This window comes from Patella vulgata, chromosome 9 (assembly GCF_932274485.2).
Source record: "Patella vulgata chromosome 9, xgPatVulg1.2, whole genome shotgun sequence".
In the NCBI taxonomy this organism is placed as follows: Eukaryota; Metazoa; Mollusca; class Gastropoda; family Patellidae; genus Patella; species Patella vulgata.
In genome coordinates this window covers 33,825,834-33,844,154 of record NC_065887.2, presented here as the reverse complement: position 1 = coordinate 33,844,154, position 18,321 = coordinate 33,825,834, and the positions used below count along the sequence as shown (strand labels likewise).

The window sequence follows — 18,321 nt, the reverse complement described above, 5'->3', positions numbered from 1 at the left end:
GTAAACACATATTTTAAGTGTTATTTAAATTGTGGACAAAAATTGTGGCCAATAGAGGATCAACAACATTAGTAATACATGCTTTGTCACTATTTGTGTAATGGAAATGGGCCGTTTTTCACGGGAAGTTTCTATCCGATTTTCACGAAATCTGTGTTTATGGTGTCACCAAAAAATGGTGTAGCGGTTTTTAAAATTATGACCTCGTGAGCTCTAGAGAGTCCACAAGCTAACAACGCGATTTCTCGTTGTACATCCAGGGGCAATAATCCAGGGAGTTACGGTCCGATACGTGCCAAACCCGAATTCATCAGAGATTTTTGGGATATAAACATACAATATATATTGAATTAGATGGTCCACAAGCTAAAAACGCGATCAGACATATATTTTTTAAAATATTAAAAGTTTCATCAAAATCGGATAAGAATTGTGACCTGGCAGGACGAACCCTATCGATAATCAGCATTCCGCGACATCCATACCAGAGTTATGTCTCCTTTTTATACGCCCACATTTTCGTCGCCCCTATTTGTCCGTCCGTCCACAATTTGTTTGTGGACACTCTACAGGTCACAATTTTTATCCGATTTCAACGAAACTTGAAATATAGCTTTATCTCCCTAATATCTCGGTTCCTTTCGATATTGGCATGTATCGGACCATAACTTCATGGATTATGGCCCCTGATTGTACGAAAAATTGCGTTTTTAGCTTGTGGACACTCTAGAGGTCACAATTTTGATCCGATTTTGACGAAACTTGAAATGCATGTTTATAACCCAAGGATCTTGGTTACTTTCGATATTCGGGCATATCGGATCGTAACTTCCTGAATTATCGTAACTTGAAATGAATTATGGCCCCTGATTGTACGAAAAATCGCGTTTTTGGCTTGTAGTCCCTCCAGAGGTCATAATGTTTATCCAATTTAAAAAAACGTTTTAGTATATCACCGTTACACCGTAATAAAGGTTGAATTCGAATTTCGTGAAAATCGGACCAAAACTGACGGACAAAATGGCCGCCGCTTGTACGCGAATAGTGTAAAAAAATATGGTATATCAAGGTTGTGGACTCTGTAGAGGTCACAATTTTAATCCGATTTTGATGAAACTTGAAATGAATTATGGCCCTTGATTGTAGGAAAAATCGCGTTTTTAGCTTGTGGACCCGATAGAGGTCATAATTTTTATCCGATTTAAAAAAACGTTTTAGTGTATCACCGTTACACCCTAAGGACGGCTGAGTTCGAATTTTGTGAAAATCGGCCCAAAACTGACTGGCTAAATTGCCGCCCCTCGTTCTCAAATAGCGTAAAAATATGGTATATCAAGGTTGTGGACCCTATAGAGGTCACAATTTTTATCCGATTTTGTTGAAACTTGAAATGTAAGTTTATAACCCAAAGATCTCGGCTCCTTTCGATATTTGCGCATATCAAATTGTAATTTCCTGAATTATGGCCCTTGATTGTAGGAAAAATCACTTTCTTTTTAGCTTGTTCTCTATCCATCTCTCGAAAGTCGCTGGATCGAAAACGTTGTGCACGCGATACAGGCCATAGTTTTTAACGGATTTTTTCAAAGTTTGGGGTCATGACAGGACTTTATCCAGTGTTATGTGATCTTCCATTCTGTAGTTAACCAACTTCTCAATACCTTGCGAACGAATTTTTTCAAGCTTGGGTGCCCCGTATTGTGGCAATTGTATAGTGTTGATTTCTCACCAAAAGGCGATGGGTGGAAATATCTAAAATGTCGAGAAGAGATATGCAAGAAACGAAAGACAGCCGAGCAGAGAGCCAATTAGCTCAGTGATGTGAATTGTATAATATTATGTCTTGGGTCTTAATTAGTATAAAAGACAAGAAGAAGATTAAGTCATATTTTCTAAGAAAGTCAAAACATAATTATTTTTATGTCTTTTGCTCAATAGGTTGTCAACTCACACTTAAAAATCATTCACCCGGAAATAATAACACAATTACCTCCCTTGTTTTTTTTCTACCCCCCCCCCTTCCCCCATGGAATAGCTATCTTCAAACGTTTGAATTTGAAGTTGAAAAAGCTATTTTTGCCAATTTCTCAACTGGCAATAGTGAATTATAGGATTAATAGGATTATTCTTTAACAAGGTAGGACTGTTTATAGATACCATCAATATTTTTTTAATGCCGGAAAAAAATATAAGCTCCGTCCCTTTTTCGTATAATGAGGGCTTGATATAATATAGTCTCGGTCACCCAAAACCTCGTATATATAGTCTTCAACGTACGGATTTTTGTGGATGATAGAGACTAGATATAATAGCATCCCACACACGGCAAACCTCGGCAGATTCCGTTACTCCACATCTAGCTAGGTACTGGAATCGGCTGAGGTTTGCCGAGTGAGCATCCCACCCTGATCAGCAGTAAATGTTCCAGAGGAATGACATCGGTGCGGGTGAATTTTTTCCCTCATCAAATTAAATTCTACAACATTTTTTTTTAAGTATTAGAAAAATAAATAAAGGTGTTTGAAATATATCTGGATAAAAAATATTTCCTATTTAGTGTAAATGGGTATGTAAAATGAGTAAAAGGCACCAGTTCGCATTTGTAAACATTGCAAGCGCTACCGAGCCATTGATCGACACCGTGTGATGTGACGTCATACTAGAATACATTAGAATAATATTATGAACTTTATAAAGGTCAGTCATCTTACCCAGAGTTATACGATTGATAGCACCCACCAAGAAATGCCAGATTCACGTGACACTGTGGCTGTCACTCCAGCGGTGTTGTTCATTTTCAAACGATTATAAAATTTTGATCAATAAAAAATCCAATCCTATAAATATAAATTTACGTTTTAAATTAAATTCTAATTTTGATAGCTTACTAGTCACTAACCAGAATCAATTATTTTTTGTAACGTCAATGTTGCCCTAGAAAAAATTGTGTTTTGTCATTAACAAGGTGTGTCGAAAATAACTGTACATATTTACCGGCATAAAATTATCCTAATTAGACCATTTACACATTGAGCTTTAAAATATGGTTTGAATTTAAGGTATTCGGAAATTATGTCGAATATTCAAGACGTTGCAAGCAGTGGCGTAATAGGAGCGTCCGGGGCTCTTAGCTTTTTTATTTTTGTGATATTTATTTTATATTAAATTATTTTTTTTTGTTTAGTTTTTCATTCACAATATTATTCATTAACATTGCGATGCAGGCCCGCAGCTAGCCCCCCCCCCCCCCGGGTGAAATAGGCGCCCTTTCCATTGGACGCAATACGAAGCCAACGACCAACGTGCCCATATCAGTATCGGCGCCCCATAAAGCCGAGTGACATTGGTTGGGTGCCCATCATGTCGTTATGAATCACACGATTAACACCACAACTTGATTGATGGGGCGCCCATGATGACACGATTGGCGGGGCGCACATAATGCATAATGCCGAGTGAGATTGGTTGGACGACCACAACTTGATTGATGGGGCGCCCAAAACGGCGTGATCTGTGGGGTGCCTTATCCTGGAGGGGCGCCCATGATGACATGATTGTCGGGCCGCACATAATGCATAATGCCGAGTGAGATTGGTTGGGCGGCCACGACTGGATGAATGTGGCGCCCAAAACGGCATGATTGTGGGGTGCCTCATTCCGCGGGGGCGCCCATAATAACGAGATTGGTGGGCCGCCCACGACGAAATCTACCATAAGAAAGCCAATTGGAGATTATAAGAAATTTTCCAGGTCAAATTCACGACGGGGATGGGATTGATTCAAGCCCGCGCCAGGCGTGATAATCTTCAAAATTCAAACAAGTCGCACTCTCATAAATTATTATCTAAAGTCGTATTTTTATAATGCTCATATCAAAATATCATAATACGCCAATATCGCAAATTTAGCCTCAAAATTAAAATTTTCCGTCATTTTCACAGTTCCCTCAGGTGCAAACCCTGTTTTCCAAAATTTTCTGGGGAAGGGCACCTTAGACCACGGTGCTGTCCGACGTGGGCCGTCAAGTGCAGGTAGACTGACGCCCCCAGAAGCCCTTGCCCCCCCCCCCCAACATTTTTGGGCTAGCTACCGTAAACTTTTCAAATGCCTTATTAACTATATTAGTATTAACTGTATTAGAATTTCTCACTATACGAGCTTTAGCTTTGTCAAAGATATCAATAATATTATTTATATCCATCGCTTTGGCGTCTGCATTTTCAATTAGGCACGACAACAAACTTGAAGACAATAAAACATCATTTGCTTGATAAAGACGGAGTAATCTCGTCGAAACGTCGCTTAGTTAAACTCACTAATTGTGTATCCATAAAATTGTACCTTGTGTTAATATGTTCAATTACTAAATGCCAATCAAACAAGATCTAGTACGGTGTTCTTATATTCTCGGCGAAAAGACCGCAATTCGGAAATAAAATCATTGTTAATGCTTAATTCTTCGTCTGGTAGCTTTGGGAGATTCGCTGAATATAAAACCTTAAACACATCAGTTACCACCTTTTGTCCCTCAAATCTTGTTTCAATTATGTTATTGCAGTTTCAACGATTGGATACAAATACAGAACTGGGAACCCCCTTTAACTAGATCCTTAATTCGTTGGTCACTAGTTAGTTCTCCAAAGAATTGTTTTGTTCGTGTTTGTCTTTTTATACTGAAGCCTATCTGTTATCTTCCACTCAGAAACTAAAGCGCTCGATTTTAAAATTGTTTTGGACCATGAGTATCGCAGATATCCATGGATAGATAAGTGGTCGATGACGACAAATCAATCCCTATCGTTTGTAATCGTACAGATGACTTATGAATGGCCATTAAAAGTTGTTCCCAAATGATAATGAAGACCAAAAATTTATAGTTTCCCCATTTGCTTTTGCAGTGCAATCGCATCAGATCTTTCATTTTTAGATTTTTGCTCTCCAATAATATTCCAGTCAATACCTTAAGAATGTCAGCATATCTATTCTTTACTGCAGAACAGCATCCACGCATATTTTTATTTTTATTTTTTTTTTTTAATTCAAGGGTTTTTTTTAAAAGTCCCTTCGATGACAGCCGATTCGTCCCATCGTTTAAGACTACTTCCAAAAAAGCTAACAATTTCGGCCAATGTTCCAAAAAGGGTTACACCTTGGTCGTTTATGTAAGATTACGGGAAGCACAGTGGAGAAAGGGAACTGGGGCAGTTACTCCATGACCAAATAAAGCATCGCTAAAAAGCTTTTGTACGCCACCTTTTGATCCACTCATTACACCACCCATAAGTCACCAACTGTGTATAATAACGTTGCCTTCCGAACTATTGTAAATAATAAACATGGTATGAACAAATGATTACGAGAAAAATATAATTCATACGAATTCATACTTTTTATTCCAATGAAGGTCAAATGCGTTGCCGAATTTGGGGTAAAATACTTTTTTTTATTTCTTATGATAATACATGGAAGAATAATATATCTATTGAAATTATTTTCATCAATTAAACAGCCATTAAAATTATCTCAAAACATACAAGGGGTTTAAAGTAGCTAAGTCTCTAACTCAGTGATCCTCAACCAGGTGTGCCGCTATTTTTTCATGTGTTCCAAGGTGTGCCGATGGCAAAAAAGGGTTGAGAACCACTGCCTAACTCAATATCATCAAAAATCTTCGACATTGAAAACACGAATTATTTGTCAATTCAAACCAACATTGGTCTTGTGATCTTACAGGGAAAAGATGGGCTTCTGATATTCAATATTCAAGACAAAATAAACATTTTACCATTGGTACACGAATCGTGTACCATAATGCGTTTCAACGCCATTTGGAACAAGGGACTCAAAGAACAGGGCTAGACATATTCCACAAGTCACGTCAAATGGTGACGCTATATTCTTATCTGGAGAGCATGCGCAATAAATACCATCGGTGTAGACTGGAAAAACCAGACGCTAAAGATTGCCATTCACATGAGACTTCTGGCGTATTTCGCCGAACACAACTGATTAGAAATTACAGTAAAAACAGAAACGATTGAATGTAAATCAGTTTATATACATTCATATTACATTATTATATGCGTTGCGACCCATTTTTGTCAATTTCTAGGTCCCAAATATTAGCGATTTAGCTCCTTTAAAAGTTTATTTAAATGATTAAATAGAAAATCTTGGTTAAATAATCTTTCGACAATAAATCAAATATAGACACGTATAACAGATTGTGGTGGAAATTTAATGGAAACTAATTTGAACTTGTAATGGCGTTTAGCCCATAATTAGTAAGTTTAACAAATGAAAATTCCTACGTCTGTCGTCATACAAATGTGTAAATAAATGAAGTAAATATTACTACCCTCGGTGACCACATCCAGTAGAAAAAAGCAATGAAATGATCTTATTCGCCAAATTTTCTATTTAAACCAAGGAGTTTTGGTAACCGGGGAGTAAAAGCGTTTTGAAAACCCCTAATTTAAAGTTTTCCCAGCATATACCCTTCAAAAACAACACCCCAAATATCTTACCCATAAAAATGAAAACACAAAACATCGAACAAAACATGAAACAAAACATCAAATTCATTTTTTCAAAAATTTGATTCTGATTTCTGGGTGGAAAGTGAATATATATATAGATTTTTTTTCATAAAATAACATGCATAATTTGGCGTTAAGTAATCCCAGTGGGGTAACCGGACAACTTGGAGCAAAGAACAATCGGACAAAGACCAACAGGAGTCCACTCGGACCAAGATATACACTACTCGGACCAAGATTGAAGACCACTCGGACCAAGGGGTGTGGTATTTATTTCCCTTTTCAGATATTGAAAATTGTATCATAATAAAACTGTACAGAATTATGTATTAATTTAGCGTCTCACATGTATTACAGCCAAAAAAGAAACTACTTTATTCCCGGACTTTATGTTTTATTTACAATTTCGTCTGCTATATTACTGTATCTCATACTAATTGTCTGAGTGGGCGTGGAATTCAGTGTGCTCTATCGCATGTGATGACGTTTGCCTCAACACCGATTAGCTGTTGGGGTCAAGTTAAAAATGGCGGATAAAGGTTTATCATAGAAAAGGTTTGTCTCATTTGTCACCTGCTATCATTTCTTTGTCAAGCTTTTTTAATAATTAATGTTTTTCATATTGAACTGATACGTCCTTGTTAAAATTTCTGCAAATTTCTACGTCATTTATCATTGATGATTATTTTAACGGTGATCATAATTGTCACCAAAAAATGAAATGTTCGACGAACAGACGGGAGCCGTCAATCGCAATCGGAGTGTCAGTTGAATTCAATTCAAGCGATGATTGAGGATGTGGCCACTACTGCTGTCACTGAAATGATCCTAACAATTTTCGGGGATTTAAATGCCATTCTTTCTTGGACTGCATACATGAAATAGATTTGATAAGTTTCAATCAACTAGTACTACAAGATTTTCTGTTTTTAGGCCGAGGCCTATCGGTATATCACTAGTGTGACAGTCATCATTTATTGTAATTTTACCGGCTGGGACAAGGATGAGTGAATAGCCAAATAATTTGTCACTGTCAACCATATTATATTAATCTGACACTGTCCTTGGTTAAGACCAATTTTAGAGTTCTGATCAAGCTATTCAAGGGTGACATAAATGGGTATTGTCCAGACATAACTTAAACTAGCCTACTTCGAGAATAACATAGACTGTATGACTGTAAGTGTAACTTCAGGATGGATTACATCTTATCGTAAATGTTTTGGTAAGCTGGGTGCAAGTTGTTTCATGCTTAGTTCATTCGTACCTCACTTTGATTTGTACCTAACTTGAAATAAGTTGAAAGAAATTGAAATAAAGGTGAAACATAATTAAACGATTTGATAAAATCTGATTGCTACGCGAAATCTATGAAAATGACAGCCAAACCAGAATTAGAACACGTACATGATTTGTACCTCAGATTGATTCGTACTTTTTCCTCTATCTATGTTGTTGAAATAATTTGAATTAAACATAATTTAACGATTCGATAAAATCCAATTGCTATGTGAAATTTATGAAAATGGCTGCCAATTCAGAATTAAAACTATATGTTGTTGAAATAAATTGAAATAATAAACGATTGAAAATAAAATTAAGCACTGCTACATTTACAGTCCTATATAATACTAGACACACCATGTATAACTGCCTTTTGTTGTTTCTAATATGGTGTTGATTATTGAACCCATTCTGCTGAGTGAGTTGTGATTATTTCAAGACAATAATTGATCACCGAATGTTAAAGCGGTTAAAAAAACGTATTTAAAAATATTTATTCTGGTGTTGATTATTGAACCAACTGCTACTTCTGCATGTAAATGTTCTCTTGTTCTCTTGAAATTAACTAAGGTATGAAACGGTTCATGTGAGGTACGAATGAACTAAGTACGAAACAGCCAGGTTACTTATAAGCTCGCATTCAAGCAGGTCATCCTAAATGATAATAACATAAGCTAAATACCAGTTCTCAATTAAAAAGTATTTAATAAGAATATTACCTCATTATAAATAAACCCCCTGCGTTGGGTAGGCCTGTTTGATTATTTATTGAAAGAGGTTACATGTATTCTTTCTAAGTCTAGATAAATGATTTGTGGGATTATCATCATACATGTATGCAATTATGTACATGTATCCCTTACATCATATTATAATGTGTAAGTATACATGTACATGAACATAATAATAAGAACACTGAAAGTAAAATGCATTTTCCATTGTATGGGTTAAATTATATTTATAAGCTTTTTGAATTCATATTTTAAAGATATTTCCTTCTTGACTTTTATAAATTGATAGGCTAAGAAATAGGAATCAAGAATACAATACGTACTGTAATACAAAATTGTGCAAGGTTTTAGTAAGGTATGAAGTAAGGTTAGAATAAACATTTTACATTCCTTGATAATACATGTACCTGTATGATGAAAGTTTAATCTAAAGTTATGTTTTGGGGATAAGCAAACTTAGTTGACAATATGGTAAAACAAAAGCACCAGTGAGTAAGGGGTGCCTACATGAAAGGACATGTATGTTACCAGTATGAAAAAGTGACACTATGACTTTGTTTATTGGCACTAATCAAACACAAAATTGATTTGAAATAAAATGTTCTGTACCCTTTTTATACGCCCACATGGAAATATGGTGGTATATTGCAGACGCGTCCGTCTGTCCGTCGTCCACAATTTCTTGTGAACACTCTACAGACTACATTTATCATCTGATTTTTTTAAAATTGATATATGTTGTTTGCATTAGTGAGATGAAAAAGTCTATTTAAATTCAAGAACTTCCGTTAATTTCTTCTGGAGTTATGGCCCTTGTTTCACCTTTTTGCACCTTGTGAACGCTCCAACAACAAAAGTTGTCAACCGATCTATATGAAATTTATATGCATCATTTAAATTAGTAAAACAAAGAAGCCTATTGAATTTCAGCAATTTCCATTAATTACATCTAGAGTTATGGCCCTTGTTTCATTTTGTTGAATCTTGTGAACGCTCTTATGACAACATTTATCATCCGATCTGTTTGAAATTGATATGCATCTTTTAAATTAGTTCAACGAAGAATCCTATTGAATTTCAGCAATTTCCGTTAATTACGCCATGAGTTATGACCCTTGTTTCACTTTGTTGGACCTTGTGAATGCTCTAACGACAAAAGTTAATATCCGATCTGTATGAAATTTATATGTATCGTTTAAATTAGTAAAATGAACGAGTCTATTGAGTTTCAGCAATTTTCCGTTAATTACATCTAGAGTTATTGCCCTTGTTTCACGGTGGCTAGGTGGGTAAGGCGCTGGCTCGCTAGCCTGGAGGTCGGGTGTTCGATCCCTGCATTGGCCGAGAAAGTTCATCCCGATTTTCCGACGTGGTTTCCCCTTGTCAGTGATGCAGGGCGGAGGGGCTGACAAGGACAGCTGTCTAGTCCTTCGGATGAGACGAAAAACCGAGGTCCCGTGTAAAATTGGAATGCACGTAAAAGATCCCTTGGCAGTTGGAATTCGATATAAGAGTAGGCGATAGTGCCGCTGCCCGGGCAAAATTTCCCTCATAGCACACTGTATGGCGTATGCCCGTCTTCATTAGCCCAGTATAGGAGCAGAACAGTAGGACGTTAAACCCCCATTTCATTTCATTTCCCTTGTTTCACTTTGTTGAATCTTGTGAACGCTTCAACGACAAAAGTTATCACCTTATCTGTATGAAATTCATATGCATCATTTAAATAAGTGAAATAAAGAAGCCTATTGAATGTCAACAATTTCTGTCAATTACTTCTAGAGTTCTGGCCCTTGTTTTACTTTATTGAACCTTGTGAACATTCAAGCGACAAAAGTTATCATCCGATCTGTATGAAATTTATATGCATTATTTATATGAATTTCAACAATTTCTCTAGATTACTTCCAGAGTTACGGCTCGTGTATTAGTTTTTAGAACCTTGTGAACTCTCAAACAACGAAAATTATAATGTCATCTCACTCATCTGTATGAAATTGTCTATTAAATTCCCCTAATTACTTACAAAAGAATAAATATGCGACAACCCTTGTCGACCGCTTGGACGATTTAGCTGCTGTGGGCGTATGTTTTGTTGCCTGGCAACCTATCTTTTATTTCCCTATTGATCAGTTCTTGATTTTTAAAACTTTTTTACTAAGGGAAGGAGTTCTGTACAACTTAAAAATTTGTTGCTCAGAGTTAGTGTGGGTCAGTGCTCAGATTTTTGATAAATCAAAGTATTTAAAGTTTAATTTGAATATCTATTTAAAGCTTAATGTGTAATTTTACCATATTTTGGGTGAAAGTAATGACATTGATTGTTGATATAATATTTTAATAACGTAATGTGAAACTTATTATGAATGATTTAATTGTTTTAAATAATACATGTACAGTAGATCATAATGTGTTAAATACGTACATAAGTGATAGATTATATTATTCAGTGAGATACTGATAATATTCTTTCAGTATTTTAAATATGAAACCCAAGTTGTTTATGTTGATTATAATGTTATAATTAGCTAAAATCTTCTTTTGTTATACTTGATACCAGCTTTATCAGACATTGATTAAATTACCCTTATGACATACATTATTAACTATCATTAGCCCTATCATTGGCTATTTTATTTCCTATATATATACTATTCAAAAAAAGTAGGGGATATTTGATTTTTAAGTGTTATTAAAGTCACCTAATGAAACTGACGAAGAAACAAATGACAAAATGAAATGAAGTTCACATTCATCGATTTATTCCAAATGATCGTTAGACTAAGTAAGGCACAGACTGATCATTATAAGGGTAAAATGATACCCGGGGTCAAACAGCAAAGTTACCACAGCATCACAACCAAGTCAGTAACGGGTAAATCCTCCTCTGTTTGCCAAACAAGCATTGATCCGACGTGGCATACTCCTAATGAGACGTCTAAGGTCATTTTGTTCCAGATTGTCCCATTCCTGTTGCAACGCAGCAGCAAGTTCTTGGACATTGGCAGGACGTTGTTGACGTTGACGTAACCTCTGTCCAAGCATGTCCCAGACATGCTCGATGGGGGAGAGGTCGGGACTCAGTGCTGGCCAAGGTAATGTGGTGATGTTCTGTTGTTGGAGGTAACCTGTAACGATCCTGGCCCTGTGACATCTTGCGTTGTCATCCTGGAAGATGAAACGGCGGCCATGACGTCGTGCGAACGGCACAACATGGACTGCCAAGATGTTGTCCCGGTCGTACTGGCCTGTAACACGCCCTGCAACAACATGTAAAGCCGTTCTTCCAGCAACAGTGATGCCTCCCCACACCATAACAGAACCACCCCCAAATCGATCATGTCTGATGACGTTAACGTCTTGGAAGCGCTCGTTTCGACGACGCCACACCCTCCTACGTCTGTCCAAAAAATCAACAGTGAACCTTGACTCATCTGAAAACATCACATTGCTCCAGCGTCGATTATCCCAGTGTTGACGATCCCTACACCAACGACGTCTTGCCTGAATGTGATGATCTCTCAAACAAGGGATCACGCGAGGACGTCGGGCGCGAAGGTGACCCCTATGTAGTCGATTCCGAATCGTCTGGCCACTCACTCTCACACCAGTGTCTGTTTGAAGACGAGCGCTGATCTGATTTGCTGTGATGACACGATTTCTCAAGGCCAAGGAACGGATAAATCGATCCTGGGCTTGAGTTGTCGCCCTTGGTCGACCTGAGCGTGGTCTGTCCTGTACAGATTGTGTATCACGGTATCTGGACCATAGCCTGCTTATGACAGACTGAGAAACATTCATCGTCCGCGCCACAACCGCCTGTGTTGTGCCGATCTGTAGCATGCCAAGGGCACGTAACCTTTCATTTTGGGTAAGCCGACGCATATCAAAATTTGTTTTCTGGTCACTAAAACAATTAAACTGATGTTTCCACCCTGGAATTCAATGCCACAATGACTGTAACATTCAAAGTCAGAGTCGTGCAAATCTTGGGTTGGACCCCCATGATGATCCCAAGCATCACCTGCATTCCATGCAGTAGCTATTGGTGCGTTTGGGCGTCACATGTAACTGGAAATGTTTCTTCTGTTAGGTTCTATAGTGACTTTTTTCGTAGTCATTTGCATATTTTAGTATTATGCCCCCAAAATCAAATATCCCCTACTTTTTTTGAATAGTATATATTATAAAGTAAAGTGGGGTAACTTTGACACATCTTTGATCTTACTGAAGATAAAAGTTACAAAATTTTGGTACCTAATATTTCTGATTATTAAATGTACATTGTATGGAATAGATACCTGTAAACTACTCCCATGCATTTAATCTATTTATTTCACTGCATTAACGAAAAAAAATGTCATTCATCATTTGATGCTTACATGTCAAAGTTACCCCATGGTCGGGGTAACTTTGACAGTTTTTGTTTTAAATGTCAAAATTCAGGGAGTGATCTGTTCTATGACTGGAACAATTAGGAATTATGAATTTCACCCATTTCTGCATCAATGTACATTGGCATTCTTCATTATTGGCTATGACCTTGATAAAATGATACAACAAACTCATATCATCGACTGATTCAGAATCATCCATTATTACAACAATATGATTATCTCTTTTACACCCATCCATCATGCACTTTATTCATTCCTCAACCTTTTTTATTTTATTATTTAGAGAACTCCATTCTTTGTAAAGCAGAATGTAGAATAAATGCTTTTAATTCATAAAAAAATTTGACGTAGTTGCCTTTGCAATCTCACTAGCACGAGTTTGGGGTAACTTTGACACCATGTCAAAGTTACCCCAATATCAATCTTCTTGATAATTAATCAAATGTGTTTAATTCTCTGGCTAATAAACTGATGGATCAAAGAAAGCTACACTCATTTAGTATCTATTTTTGTATTAGTTGACTTTTGATTTCATAAATAAACTAACAGTCTAGAAAGAATACGTAATTCAGACTACTTCAGCTGTACAGTGGCAGCTTCTACTCTTGCAGCTGCGGAACTAGATAACATCACAGAAGCAGTGATATCGTAGGTGATTGTTAAGCACCAATTAATGGGTGATCATACCTTACCAACATATTACTACTTGGTGCTGACTATTTTTCCAAATGACATTAAAACAAAAACATGTCAAAGTTACCCCATGTGTCAAAGTTACCCCATTTTACCTTATACTCTTCAAAAAAAGTAGGGGATATTCAGAAACAATACAAAACTGCGGAAATGCACTGCTGTTTTTATTAGAGGTAACCAGTGTATGTTAATAACAGGCCAATTGCCTACACATGAACATAAACAGTTCATCTGGGTGGCTTATCTAATGACCCCATTTCACTCGCAAAGAGATGCCCCGTCAAAAGTGAAAATGGACGTTTTTGATTTTTGTCCTAATAATGAGTAATGCTCCACCAATCCTCAGACATTCAGCAATTCGTTGTGGCATGCTCCTAATCAACCGTCCAATCACGATTTGGGGCAATCTGACCCACTCCTCTTTTAGTGTCACGGCCAATTCTTGCAGTGTTGTCGGCTGACGCTGACGAACACATCTCCGGATCAAATTAAATGTAACACACTAAAGCAAAGATACGCTAAACAGTAAATCTTATGCAAGAACCGATAGGAAAGTAAACATAGATAGATAAACCAGCATGCGTCAGTTTTCATCAACCCTTCCTTGAAGTGTCAAATTTGACAATGAACCCCTCCCACGTGTATGGCGCTATTGCGTGTCGCACGTGCAGCTCAGTGTTTCTATTGGGGCGATAAGTTCTTCATCTGTGAACATACTCTCAAAGCATGTCAAGTGTTCATGACTATTTATCATATCACAACCTGCATAGGTATTTGCATTTCAATATCCCCTACTTTTTTGAAGAGTATATACATGTATTAAAAAAAAAAACTACATAGTTTACATGTAATATACACTGAGATTTTTGTGTCAGTTTGTACCAGTATTAGGGAAACGTGCCGATTTAAGCATCTGTGATAGTGAATATGATCTGTCAGTGGTCCAACCTGTTTGGGTTGTTTATTAATGTTATTTGAACATTATTCCCTATCACTGATATTAAGAATATCTAAAACCGTTTTATTTTCCTACTATATTCATGTAGAGGCTTAGTTTTCAATGCCCAATGACTGTACTGTATATTTGTGATTGCCTGTTTGAAGGGTTCTGTCGAAAAGTTATAAACGGTTTTCTGCATAATAACTGTACACATGTATGTGGAACCACAATGAGTTTGCTTATCATCCAGTCACAAGAACTAACAATAATATTTTAAAAATGCAAAGTTACTAGTTAAAAATAGGCAACAAATGTGTGTCTTATTCATGTACATGTATCTTTATGGTAAGCTTAAAATATTTAATTTTGTTTCGATAAACTTATTTGACTCATTGTTTTTTTTTTTATATTCTATTTTTAGATGTTCAGCACAGAAGATTTAAGAAAAAGATGATTGTTCTATCAAGCTGTCTCATTCCAACTTTCTATCATTCCTCAACCTGTCAAAACATCTTTTATAAAATAAACTCTGACATTTTTGTCACCAGTGCATCAAAATGGCTGGAAAGTAATCAACAAAGTTCTTAGTTTTATCCACATTTTTCCTTCAAACATGGATAAACGAGATATTTTACATGGCAGTAGACATCGAAGTGGGGCTACAAACTTGGAAAATATTGAAAACCAGCCCCCCCATACTCAAAATAGACTTAAGGGTATTGATAAGCCTGGGAATGTTGAGGGGGGTCAAAAGTCGCTAAACTTTGGATCAAATGTCAGTAAAATAAAGGAAATGTTTCAAGCCGGACAATCTACAGCAGGTAAACCTAAAATGGCAGAGTTACCTCCCCCTGTTTCTGGTGTTAATGAAGCTGATCGTTGTCCAGCATCAAAGAAACAGAAGATGAATGATTCTCCCGAACACCGGCATACTTTAGAGTCAAAACCAGACGTTGAAGTGCCTGAGCCAATTGACCCTAAGCTTCTGGAAGCGACCAATCATGTACAGAGATTTAATTATACTCGCGCCTTGTTTGCCAGAATGGAAGCTGAAACAATAAAATCTCAGGACAGTCCAGAAAAATCTAAATCAAAACCTGTTTCAACTCGGAAATCTTCTCCTATTCGTGTTATTCCTAGATCACCTGTATTGACCCCTTCTTCAAGTTCACCCACAAGTCCAGATGCACGATCTTTCCATGTAGCAGACACATATGGGGCCTCATCTCAGCGCATGTCGAGAAAAGATTCTAGTTCAAGTAGTCGTAGCCATGGTCCTCCAGTTTACTCACCACGTGAACGCTCAAACAGTGACCAATCGCGTCGTAGAAGTGATAAGGACTATCAGAGACGCACTCGTACAAATAGCGATTCCACAAGTGAAAGCACAGAAACACAAAGTATAGAAAGTCCAAGATATGGTAGTTCAACTAGCTCTGATATGAGTAATCACGGCAGCCCAAGATCAAAACATTTAGACACAAGTAGCACTAATGATAATTCAGCAAATTTACGAAGACGAACATTAGATGTTGAACACGTTGAAGATGGTAGCCGTGATCGAACTGGAAAATTTTATGGAAATTTGGGTGTTAACAATAATGCCTCTTCATCTGAGACTACTACATGCACGTCATCTATCAAATTTGTGCCAAAATTGACAAAACCCGATCCTGCTCCTTTAGGGGCTGAGCGAATCAACAAGCTTAATTTGCGAACAAACCTAAATCAGAATCAAAATGAGGCATCCAATAAAAGTGGTGTACGTACTCGTCAATATCCTGATTCCATTTCTAAACATTCCAAAGACAATGATCAAAAAGAGGGCAATAACTCTGATAGATTACGCAATACAAAAACACAAGATGGTGAAACTAATCGTAGACTGAGTCGTGATGATATAAAAGCAGCCATGGCTAAGGCTGATGCATATTTGGCTCATTTGACAGATTCCCCTAAAAAGAAAGAAACAGGCTCTGAATATAAACGTCGTTCGTGGGATCCACGGGATTCGAGCGAAGATAAATATAATCACAAGAGAAGGTCCTGGGATGCTCGCGATTCTCAAGAAAGAAAGAGTTTGACCGAAGACAATTTAGAAAATGGTTGTAATAATTCATGCACTGAGGATGTGATTGACAAAATGGATGCAACTGTGTCAATGAAGCTTAAGGCAGATCTTGGTTCTCCACGAAAAGAATTTATAGTGGAAAAAATTGACACTAAGACGCTTGTTTCAACTCTCACAAAACCGACTCCACTCCCGAAACGATCTGCTCCTGCTCTTCCTCTTAAACCACCATATCCCGGAAACACAAACTCATCGTCTGTCGTGCGACCCCTTGCACCACCCCCGCCTGCCCCTAAACCTGGATTAAGAGAAGCTAAGAAGTCCGAAGTAAGTTCAGTACCTAGTGAATCACAAAGCTGGCCTCCATTATTAAATGGTAATGAGGACTGGAGGAATACTGATCCCCCTGCCTATGAAAGGAGCAGAGATCCGCCTGCATATGAGGATAGTTTACGAGATACTGCCAGAGAAAATGAAACCGCTTTACTGGCAGAAAATACAGAATTACAAAACTCAACACCAAGGTTAGTCAATTTGACTTATTTAAATTTTTGTTTTACTTCTTTTTTGCAGATTTTCCAAATCTTATTTGGCTACTGGACACACTGGTGGATAGAGCAATTGAAACTACATATACATGTACATTGTACATGTATGAGTACATATATTACATGTACACATACATGTATGTACAAGATTAATACCTTGATTAAACTTGAAATAATAAACATTGATAGCTGACACCTTCATTACATGTACATCTTGAAATGTCCATGATGCAGTCAACTCTTTTATTATTGATTTGCAAGAACCCCTGCATCACAGCTTAATTGAATTTGTTCCATTTAACAATTACTAATGTCCACTCTATTCAACTTTGAAGGTTAAACTTATCTAAAGTTTACATTTTCTCATACAATGTATGTAATTGCATTCGGTGACCACAGCATAAATTCTACATATTGATATTGGGCCTGTTTACATCAAAGCATATGCTAGCATGTGCTATGGTGATGAGATTTCGGGATTGAGGGACAAAAGATCAGTTTGTTTGCCCACTCAACTCATCCAGACGTTACATATGTATCATGTACATGTACATCTACAAGGTATAGAAAATGCTTGTTCAGGGCTACAAGCGTAGACAGACCTTGAAATAATGATTTTAAACCAAATGTCAGCCTCTTTGGAAGTTGTACATGGCATTTATTTTTAAAACAACCTCCAAAGCACAGAAAAATGAGAAATGTGTGCAAACACTAAATTTAAGGAATTGTAATGGTTCATCTACATGTATGTACATGTACCTGACAACCCATTGATTGTGCCTAACATTGACTATGATCTGTGGCTTCCAATTGGTTTAGAATCCACTAATAAATAAATACCTTTTCTTCCGTAAAGCTCCATACTGTACTAACTGTAGGTTTGCTCATCAACAATTCAAAAGACCGAAATGTCTTAAATGTACATTTACGTAAACTTGCATGTACATATTTTACGGTTAGACTACACCCCATAATTTCAAAAAATAAATTAAATGCTAAGAGTAAGATGGTGATGCTCTCTAGTATCTGGACAGCAAGCAAATCGAAATCAGCTTTTATAGTAAACTTTGGTCGAGTTGAGTTGTTGCTGAATTCATCAGATCGTGCCTATTTTTGCA

At 37.0% G+C, this 18,321-nt stretch overlaps 1 protein-coding gene across 2 annotated transcripts in view; it reads left to right on the top strand.

Moving 5' to 3' along the window:
* Positions 1-7,047: 7,047 nt before the first annotated feature.
* Positions 7,048-18,321, top strand: part of LOC126832716 (neurabin-1) — a 59,006-nt gene continuing 47,732 nt past the window's right edge. For both annotated transcript variants that reach the window (XM_050563584.2, XM_050563583.2), the window contains exons 1-2: positions 7,048-7,094; positions 15,006-17,179. In XM_050563584.2, coding sequence (XP_050419541.1) covers positions 15,198-17,179 — 1,982 coding nt within the window. In that variant the 5' untranslated portion in view covers positions 7,048-7,094; positions 15,006-15,197. The remainder of the gene's footprint in view (positions 7,095-15,005; positions 17,180-18,321) is intronic.